The 10820-nt window shown below is 41.0% G+C and overlaps 1 protein-coding gene across 2 annotated transcripts in view; it reads right to left on the bottom strand.

Moving 5' to 3' along the window:
* LOC108248457 (phosphofurin acidic cluster sorting protein 1) overlaps nt 1-10820 on the bottom strand; it is a 75792-nt gene that overhangs the window by 24858 nt on the left and 40114 nt on the right. For both annotated transcript variants that reach the window (XM_017437244.3, XM_017437243.3), the window contains exon 2: nt 1365-1452. In XM_017437244.3, the coding sequence (XP_017292733.1) occupies nt 1365-1452 (88 nt within the window). The remainder of the gene's footprint in view (nt 1-1364; nt 1453-10820) is intronic.

The following is a 10820-nucleotide window of genomic DNA, read 5'->3' on the forward strand; positions in this document are numbered from 1 at the left end:
ACAACGACGACAAAGTGAGCCCAGTACCATTAACCTGGCCTGACAAAACAATGAACTTCACCGAAATGAGAATTGGGGGAACGTTTTGACATCTACTTCTCTGCCTGTTTGGCACATTTAATGGATGCAAACCTAAACCCTTTCAGGTCCTTTATTGTGATTCTCTGATTTAAAAACTACTGGACAACGATAACAGCTGACTTTCAGCTAAGTTCAGTAAGCAGGACTTTCTTTCACAGAGTTTAACCGGACAGAATGTTGTTTTTTTAATATACATTTGCTTTTTTTTGCGAAGAGTCAGGGGAGGGCTGGAGCCTCACTCAGGAGGGAGTCCAGGTAAGTCCTGAACAAACTGCCAGTCCATCACACAGCCAACACAAAAAGACATGAGGCGAAGAACCATGTGTGCATCACAGAGAATTTTAAAAAAAACATGCTAACTCATTATGCTAATACCAAGCATTACAAACATATACAGTGCATTTTACTTATCTGTCCTAAACCACTGGATTTATGTTTTTTTATCATTAGTGATGCTTCAACTAATCCCTCAGCGATCGACTGATTTTAAGCTCAACTGGCCAGAACAGCTGACTGGCTGATCAAACCCTGGGATCTTTCAGGATCTCTACATCCATCACCATCTATAACCCCTGCCTTCTTCAGTAGTTTGTCGACCACATCAGTGTCCGGTTGGTTAGCCATCACCTGTTTGTCAGTCTGGATCTGGAAGTATCTGAGCCCTACTGTTCTCCACCACCACTAGCAGCAAGCTCTTGGTTATGACGCTTTGTGTTCGCTTTGCCAACCTATATTTTACATCTCGCTATCATGTGCTGACCCAGGGGCATCTTGGGTCAATGTCTCTGTGCTGTCCTTCAGTCCAGCCCTCTCCGGGCCACTGGTAGGTTTTCTATAAGTCATTTCCTCAGTCTGCCGGTGGTGCATGCTGTGTAAGGGCTTATATATTTCTTAGGTTAATATTTAAAGTTCTTAAGGAGAAATAGGCTCGTCTAAAATTGGAGAAAAAAAAGGAGCTTCACAAAACTTAGAAACCTAAACCAGTCAAGAAATTTATAATCTATATTTCTAATCAAATCAAAATTCTTAACATAACTACAACAAACTTTGTAGCTCTGGTGTTGCTGCAATAATTATTATTATTATAACAGGTTACAATTAGTACTGATACTTTCTTCCGTTTGAAGACCATCATAAGATTATTTTACATGACACTGAGTTTTATTTTCAGTCGTATTTGTGGTCAACTACATCAGTTTCATGAGTTAAAACCCTAAACCTTCTCTTCTCTTGTTGCTGACACTGTGAGTTATCTTCGGTCAGGTTCCAGAGCTCTTTCATACCTGCAGTTTGACGGCGATGACCACAGAAGTCAGGTCTTTGTCCAGCTCCTTCAGCATGATCAGCTTCTTCAGGGTCAGGTTGAAAAGTCTGTAGGAAGCAAAAAAACAAAATGACACTAACGTTAGATTCAATACCCAGAGCCCTCAGGGTGCCTCGACAGGTGCTCTCAGCACGAGCGAAGTGATCAACGAGCCAAATCGGATTCATTTGCTCCCCCACAGAGATCAGCTCTTTGTGCAGTATACAGGCTTGTGTTCACTAAAAATTAACATCCTGTTAGGCTTCTGTCTGTCTACTCACATTGTGATGCATGTTATAGCTGGAAACTGTTATATTATTTTTTTATATTAATGTTAGCAAAACAAACTAATCAATCAAATATTTTGTTCTTGAACAGAGCACATTTTTGTGAGTCAATGGGAAAACGTTTAAACGTTGCACTTGTATAGCACTTTATCTAATCCAAGGACCCCAAAGTGCTACACACTACATTCATTCATTCACCCATTCATCCACACATTCACACACTGATGGTGGTCAGCTACATTGTAGCCACAGCTGCCCTGGGGCGGGCTGACAGAAGTGAGGCTGCCATCACACCGGCGCCACCGAGCCCTCTGACCACCTCCAGTAGGCAAGGCTGAGACTGACAGACTGGGGGCTCGAACCGGCAACCCTCCAGTTACAGGACGAACCCTTACCTCCTGAGGCACTGCAGGCAAAAGTGACTCATACCTGATTTTTTATGACGGTCTGAACATGACAAACCGATATCGTGCAGTTTAAAGCTTAAAACTTCACATATCTTCAGCTTTTTTTTTTTTTCCAAGATTTGACATATCTTGGATGACTAAAAATCTACACCAAGATATTATGTGATTATTGGTAGCGGATCATATCAATACTTGTGTCATGGGGTTGATAATTGAGTTTGTTCCTACGTTCGGTACGTCGCTCCTGTTACTGAAGTGCAATTCTGCGCCGGAGTACTGGGGAAGCAGCAAGACCAAATATAAACACCGGACAAAACAAAAATGGCAGATAATTTTGTCTGCTGTGATGCAGAACAATTTCATAATCACGGTTACCACAGCATTATACAGTCGTTTTTGTTTTTTTTTAACACTGGTTGACAATCTTTCCAAGTAGGTCTCTCAGACTAACTGTAACATCAGGACTCTTCAGTTCGATTTGTAATTTTTGTTATTCCAAAAAAGAACCGGAGGAACATCTTGTGATGGATCACAGCCTACGAGGCTCGCTACCGTGCTGACATTCTGACTCACAAAAAAACTAGAAATCATTACAATAAGAGCAGATGATTGGATGAGTAATCAAGCACTCTTGTGTTAGACAATTTATCTCTGATTCAGATCCCAGTTGTGCGCACGAAACACTTTACAAACCCATTCATTTGACCGCTTTTAGCACATTTTAGTGTTTGTAGTTCGAACCTTTGTGGTGACTTCTACAGTGGGTCACAGGACCGCAAACTCCCACATAAGAGCATAGCTTGCTGAAACTATGACAAAAATTGCAGGTCCTTAAATGCGACTTTATAGACTAAATTTATATTGATGCTGCAAGCTTTAGCCACAAAAAACAAAACAAAACAGTTCTACCATTTTTAATAATCCTTATTTATTCCTCTAAATGAGCCCCATCAGATAAAGGAAGCAACTAAAATTAAAACTGAGTTTAAAGAGGCGTTAAGTGCAGCTCAGCGTTTTATCTGATGACAAGCTGTTAAAAGATTCAGTCCAACCCACGGTGGGACTGAAAATAGGCTGCTATTTATGTGAAAAGTTAAAGCTCTTTTACTTCTAATGTAGGCCAACAATTACATCAGAAGAGACAAACGCACAACACAAAATAAAAACCACAGGATCTCCAATCTGAGACAAAATGAAGAAAACTGATTAGCGAAAACATGAACTCACTAGACAAGCACTAAGAGGACACACAGACAGTTAAATGAAGGCATTTGGGACTAGAAGCACTTAAGGAAGTGAAAATGAATCTCAGAGAAAAGACAAACACCACAACTATTGAGCTGCTGTGCAGCCTTCGCTCAATAATTCAACATGTGGGGGCTTCAGAGACAAAAAAGTAAACCAAGTGCGGAGGAAATCAAAATGACATCATGTCAAAGATGCAAAAACAAACAGACTGACAGATGATTGGAGACGGAGAAAGAAATAAAAAATAAAAAAACATAAAAGAGAGGAAAATGCAAGAGACAAAAAAAAAAGAAGCAAGCTGCAGAAACACCCAGCAGTGAGACGAAGAGAGAAGCGGAACCAGACGTAAAAAATTGAAGGAGACATCAGAAGAAAAAAAAAAAAACGATGACAGCTGACAGAGTGCTGAGTAACGGATCAGCAATCTGACAAAGTTAATTAAACAAAAAACAAAACATTGTTAGAGGAGCCCAAAATAGTCCCAGAGCTGTTGTTTAGCTCATAATGTGCAGGATGGGTGGATAATAAAATAATAAATTCTAAATATTTAATTAGTCATTAAAGTATCCCACTTCTTTCTGACTCTCAGGACAAACAGACAGAATATCATCCACTCCCAGAGGATTGTACATCACGGTGGCAAAAGAAATTGCCAATTTTAAAGCAACAATCTCAGCAGCACCAATACAGAAACTAAATAACATACTCTCCAAGAATTATCCGCCTAAATGATGGATACATGGCAAAAGTCAAAGAATGCTTTATAAACATGGGAATCATCAAGATGGCGCCAGTGTTTGAGGCTTGCCGTCTGACGCTCCTCCTGTTTTGCCTGTTTTGTCTACTGTCCGCTTTTAACTCTATTACAAGTGTGAACGCTATGATTGTGTATGATCGCCAACGATTGCTGGACATTGGAGCCTCGACTGGAAATGTGTTATCGAGGAATTATTCTAGAGATAAAACCTCGCCCCTGCTGTTGGGTATTCCAGCTTACCTGTGTCGCTTCTGGTCTCTACCTTTCCGACGGAAGCGAGCCCCCAGCCGTGGCAAGCGCAGCGGTCGGCTAGTACGATTAAAGGCTGCTTTGGGGCATTGTTTTGTGGCCTCATTCAAGATGCGTGGGCTGGTGCCTCACCTTTCCTTACCATTACGCGTATTGGATCCCGTGGATGCCTGTCTGGTACCTGTTGGTTGTGGCCAAGATGGAGTGTTCCAGCCCCGTCGGCCCTGTACTCCTAGGCCCTGTAGACGCAGGGTGAATCTTCGCAACCTGCGACCTCTTTGCCGGGAATCTTGGACGGCAGCTGATGGTGTAGATCCGCTGATCTCTGCCAGGATCGGTCTGATAAATGCTAGGTCGCTGGCAAACAAAACCTTCGTCATTAAGGATTTCTTTTCCTCTCAAGGCCTAGACTTCTTATTTATAACGGAATCATGGACAAGTGGTTTGGGTGAGTCCAGCATTTTTAATGAACTTTTACCGCAGAATTGCTGCTACTTTAATTCTCCAAGGATGTCGGGTCGAGGAGGAGGAACAGTGACTGTTTTTAAAAGTTGTTTTACTTGTAAACAGTTGCCTCCAGCCCCGCTGAGTAGCTTTGAGCTTAGCCTATTTGAACTTGGCAGCTCCCACACTGTGCTGTGTGCGGTAATCTATCGGCCACCAAAGTACAACAAAAATTTTATAAATGATTTTTCTGATTTCTTGGCTGATATCATGCCAAGGTATGACCGAGTTTTAATTGTTGGTGATTTTAACATTCATGTCTGTTGTCCTACTTCACCTATGGTTCAGTCGTTTCTTAATGTTATTGATTCTTTTAATCTTGTGCAGTCTGTGACTGGTGCTACACATGAGCATGGACACACTCTTGATCTGGTTTTATCTTATGGTCTACCGGTTTTTAACTTAGTGATTGGTGACCCATTATTTTCAGATCACATGCCTGTTTTATTTGAGATAAAGTTCTCCTGTACTAAAGTTAAACCGCGCGCTGCAGCTCGGTTCTGTCGTGTTCTTAACCCTTCTACTGCTGGTCAGTTTTCCTTTGTTTTTAATCAGAACTGTACCATCCCAGAGACTGTGGGAAATAAAACCGAGGATCTCAGCAACTGGTTTTATTCTACCAGCAAAGCAGCTCTAGATTCGGTGGCACCATTAAAAATTAGACTTTCAAAATCCAAGCATGAACCCTGGTTAAATGATGACACTCGGGCTGCCAGGAGGAACTGTCGCAAAGCTGAACGCAAATGGAAAAAGGATAAATTGCAGGTGTCGCTCCAAATATTGAAGGAATGCTGGTGCTGTTATCAAAGGATTGTAAAAGACGCCAAAAGAAGGCACCTGTCGGATCTAATTGTATCAAACAGTCACAATCCTTCTGTTTTATTTAAAACTATTGACTCTGTTCTAAATGCCCAACATGGTGGTTTTGTGGAGACTTCACCTGCTGTATGTGAAAGCTTTTTACACTTTTTTGCTGAGAAAGTCACTTCTATTAGGGCCCAGATCATACCCTCTGTTCATGACCCTTCAGTTTTTGTGCCTTGCTCTACTGTTTTCCTCAGCTTTGAATGTGTGACCTTGCAATCTTTGCAGGAGGTGGTTAGTCACTTAAGGCCAACTGGTTCTCCGGATGATGCTATTCCACCTCGATTATTCAATGATGTTTTTCTTACTATAGGTCTCTCTGTCCTTGCTCTTGTAAATAGTAGCCTGTCCTCAGGTGTTGTTCCTGAAAATTTGAAACATGCAGTTGTCCAGCCTCTAATTAAGAAACCAACCTTGGATCCTGCTGTCCTGGCGAATTATAGACCTATCTCTAAACTGCCTTTCGTTTCAAAAATTCTTGAGAAGGTAGTCTATAATCAGCTAATGGCCTATCTCATTGAACATAATATTTTAGAGGTTTTTCAGTCCGGCTTTAAATCATTTCATAGTACAGAGTCAGCTCTTTTAAAAGTTTTTAATGATATATTTTTAGCAACTGATTCTGGTGACTGTGTTGTCTTGGTGTTGTTGGATTTATCAGCTGCTTTTGACACAGTTGATCACAGAATTTTATTTTCCCGTTTGGAACAGTGGGTGGGCATTGGTCATATAGCCCTAGACTGGTTTAAATCTTATTTGGCCAAGCGTACTTTCTGTGTCTGTCTTGATGGCCATAGGTCCTCCTCTGTTCCACTGTCATGTGGTGTCCCACAGGGCTCAGTTCTAGGCCCTCTTCTCTTCTTGTTGTACCTCCTTCCTCTTGGCTCTATTTTTAGGAAATATGGGATTGCTTTTCATTGTTATGCGGATGACACACAGATTTATGTACCATTAAGGAAAGCAGACTCCACCTCTTTTCGGTCTCTGTTCTTATGTCTGGAAGATTTGAAGGCCTGGATGGCCCTAAATTTCTTGAAACTTAATGAAGATAAGACAGAGGTAGTGTTTTTTGGCAGTTCCAGTGAAGACACTCTGTCCGATGCTTGTTCCCTGGCTCAATATGTTAAGCCAGTTATTACAAATTTAGGAGTTAAGATGGATGCTGGTCTTAAGCTGGAAGCTCACATTAGAGCAGTTGTAAAATCCAGCTTTTTTCATTTAAGGCAGCTAGCCAAAGTAAAACCTATGCTTTCTAGACAGCACTTTGAAACAGCAATCCATGCATTTGTGACCACACGGCTGGATTACTGTAATGCACTTTATATAGGTGTCAGTGATTCATGCATTTCCCAGCTTCAGAGGGTTCAAAATGCTGCTGCACGACTTTTAACAGGTACACGAAAATTTGACCATATTTCCCCTGTTTTAGCTTCTTTACACTGGTTGCCAGTATATTTTAGAATTCATTTTAAAATCCTTTTATTTGCTTTTAAAGCTCTAAATGGTCTTGCCCCTCTCTACCTGTCTGAGTTGCTACATCCCTACACACCCTCCCGTTCCCTCAGGTCAGCTGACCAGTTGTTTCTGAGGGTCCCGAAGACAAAGCGTAAGCTCAGAGGGGACCGTGCCTTTTCTGTGGCAGCTCCCAAGCTATGGAATGACCTTCCTTTGGACATAAGACAGGCCTCTTCACTTGCTGTTTTTAAATCCCTTCTTAAGACCCATCTTTTTTCTTTGGCCTTTGGCACAATCTGAGATGTTTGACCTTGTTTTATTGTTAATATTTTAATTATTTTAGTACTGTTTTATACTTTATACTTGACCTTTCTATTTTATGATTGTACTGTATTTCATGATTGTGTACAGCACTTTGGTCCTGTTGGTGTATAAAGTGCTTTATAAATAAAGTTGGTATGGTATGGTATGGTAAACAATCCCACGAGTCACTGCCTTACTTTTGAAGCAAGGACTCGCAGCAAATTTAAACTTCCTGCAGCAGAAAGCTGCAGATTAGGTTTGTGTTGTGTCATTCTTACTTACAGTGCTACAGTGTTTTTGTTAACATTTCAGCTTACGAAAAAATATGATGTTTGCTGTTTCTTGTCTAAAGCTACCATGAAATTGCTGCGTATATCCACCACAGAAGAGGGCTCCCCCTAATTCCCGATGACAGCTGATAAAAAGCAGCACATGAGCACTCCCTGCACACATCCATCCATGTTGATTCACTGGACTGGTGAAAAATAAAGGAGCGTAAATCTGCATGACTAGCAAAGTTAGCAAAAACAAAAAGGAGCAATAGCCTAAAATCCTAAATGTCAGCTCTTGTTAAGATGAACATGATAAAAGAATTGTTCCTATCAGTGTCGTCTTCTCTCAGATATGTTTAGAACTACACTGCACAATATATCAAAAATTGAACAATATTCAGTGTGTGCAATATCAACACAAAACCTGCAGACACTAACTGCATGCAAAAAAATATATATAGGCCCTATATTAATTCGTCAATTAAATGGACTTCACTCCTCTAAATGCCCACAGCTGGTACATGGATAATGTTGTGAACATTTTAATTATAACATGTGGGTTTATCGCAATACTTAGTATTAATAAAGTAATCACGTTTTCCTGTTATTGTGCAGCTTTATTTAAAACTGCTCTTTATTGCTTTCATATGGCTTAGTTTATGACTGTGAATACATTGTTACCATACGGTCACTTTCTAACAGTAATTTAGCTCAAAATATACATTCTTTATACACAGTAACTTAAAATGGTAACCTTAACTGCAAAGGCCTAAGAAAGCAGTACATAAGATATGAAAACATCCATCTATCTATCCATCATAATCCATCTATCCATCATCCATCCAACCATCTATCATATTCCGTATGTATGAAAACATGAAACACAAAAGAATAATAATTGCTAAAGTTCTACATGGATCAATAGTCAAGGCGAAGGGTAAAAGAAGACATTTCCACGAAGCTCTGATACACAAACATACTCACTCAAACTACTCTTCTAATAGTAGTCATGAAGATTAAAGGCAGTCGGAGTGGACAGAATTGCTCTTTTCATCCAAGCACATGTCTCTACCTTCAGCTCCCTCTCATCTCACCCAGACCTTCCATCAGATTCACCCCACTCACCGTCTTTCATCTCTTTTTTTTTTCTTTTTTTTTTAAGTGCTCACATTCCAATCACAAAAAGAGACAAGTTGCTTCGACAGCTGATGAAACCGCCGGGGAGAACTCGGCAGCGGGCGCGGAGAGCCTTCCTCCTCAGAGCCAAGGCTTACCAGCTCAAGATAGAAATGGTCAGAGAGGGGGGCTAAATCTATGAATACAAACAAATCAATTTTTTCCTGATTGAGGGGGCAGCTAAATGCAGGTTGCGCTCATGCCCTCTCCGTCTGAGTGGTTGAAGAAATCAAGGGGAATGGGATGCAGAAGAGGCCAGATGGCGGAGGGGTCGATTTGGGATGTGGGGCTGAAAACGGCGGTGGAGACAAATCAAGAACCATGACTTAGGAAAAGGAACAGAGTGCAACGATTTGCTCTTTAAACTGTTATTTAAAAAAAAAAAAAGGTGTTGATTAAAATCTGGATTTATGCCTTTCTGAATCGCAGACATTAGGGTTGTGCATCTCTGCCAAATCCAATTCCAATCAGTACATGTTCACGTCTCCAACAGGCATCTGTTTAAGCGCAACACATTTATCAGTAAGGATTCTCCAGTTTACGCTATGTCCAGCTTTGAAAAACAGTAAAGATAGTAAATACACGTTCCGACGTTCGTGCTTGGTGGCGCTTGCCTCTCAAAGAGTCATCAATCACAAAGCTGACAAGCCAGTAAATGTTTATGTGACTGCAGGGATTGTCATCATCTGGTGTCACAGCAGAGGGCTGTTGCTGCCGAAAGTTCCTAAAACTCCTAAAACATGGATTATAGGTGCTTTTGGACCACAGGGGAGTGCTTTGTCATTTTAACCCCTTTGAGGCAGTTAACCTTCGTGTTGTTTTTGCAGAGCCAGTACATATATTTAATCTTTTTTTAGCTCTCGCTTCAGAGTAGGAGCCCGCTTGGCTCAGTAGAAACTCCTGAGTGGTGTAAGGAGATGTGATTGGCTCATACATAAACATATGATGATCGGCTGAGCAAACTGAACACGCTTCCAGCGCACACGCACTAAAACTGCATTTGCATCAATAAAGAGACATCAGAGACACAGGAACTGTCGGACGAGTTTTGCACAACTACATCAGAATAATGTTGATGTTTGGCTCCTCGAATGTATACAAAGAAAGGAACCTGTTAAAAAAAAAAACTCTGAATTCACTGCTACATTAAAAGGTCATCAATGCAAAACGAAAACTGGTCAAAGGAATGTATATATGCAAATTATTATTTTTTTTTTTTTAAGTAAACAAGATCTGCACAATATTTTCCTGATATTGCTGGTTAACGTGTCCTTAAACAGAAAATTTGTGACCAAATGCCAGCTACCGCTCGTGATTGTTTACCTACGGCAACAGCTCAAGTGACTGAAAATAAGTCAACAATGGTGATTGTATGGAAACTGTGGCCATTGTTGGGCTGTATATTCTTTTCTTTCTTTTTTTATTATTCAGCTACAGTAAAGCCTCGGTGAGAAACCTCTGGCCCAGTCACATTACAGTCACCACAAGCTGCCGAAGGAAAAAGAATCACATGGTAAAGGTCAAAACAGTCCGCCAACACTTCCTTTATGGTCCAGTTCTCACTTCTGCCCCGTGTCCTCGACAGCCTGTCACTGCACCTCAACAGTCACTGCACATCATTGTCGACGGGAGCAACAGAAAGCAATGAGGACAGCAGAGTGACTCAAAGAAAAATGAATCAGCGTGCGATGACGACTCAGCACGGAAAACCTGCTTCTTCACGACAGCAGCTATAATTATAGGCCGTTGTGCACAATTTACATTAAGACAGTCACAAAGTCGGCCTTCTATCACCTGAAGAACATCTCCAGGATTAGAGGACTTATGTCTCAGCACGATCTAGAGAAACTCATCCATGCGTTTGTCTTTAGCCGCATTGATTACTGCAACAGCGTCTTCACAGGTCTGACTAAT

This window comes from Kryptolebias marmoratus, linkage group LG7 (assembly GCF_001649575.2).
Source record: "Kryptolebias marmoratus isolate JLee-2015 linkage group LG7, ASM164957v2, whole genome shotgun sequence".
NCBI lineage: Eukaryota > Metazoa > Chordata > Actinopteri > Cyprinodontiformes > Rivulidae > Kryptolebias > Kryptolebias marmoratus.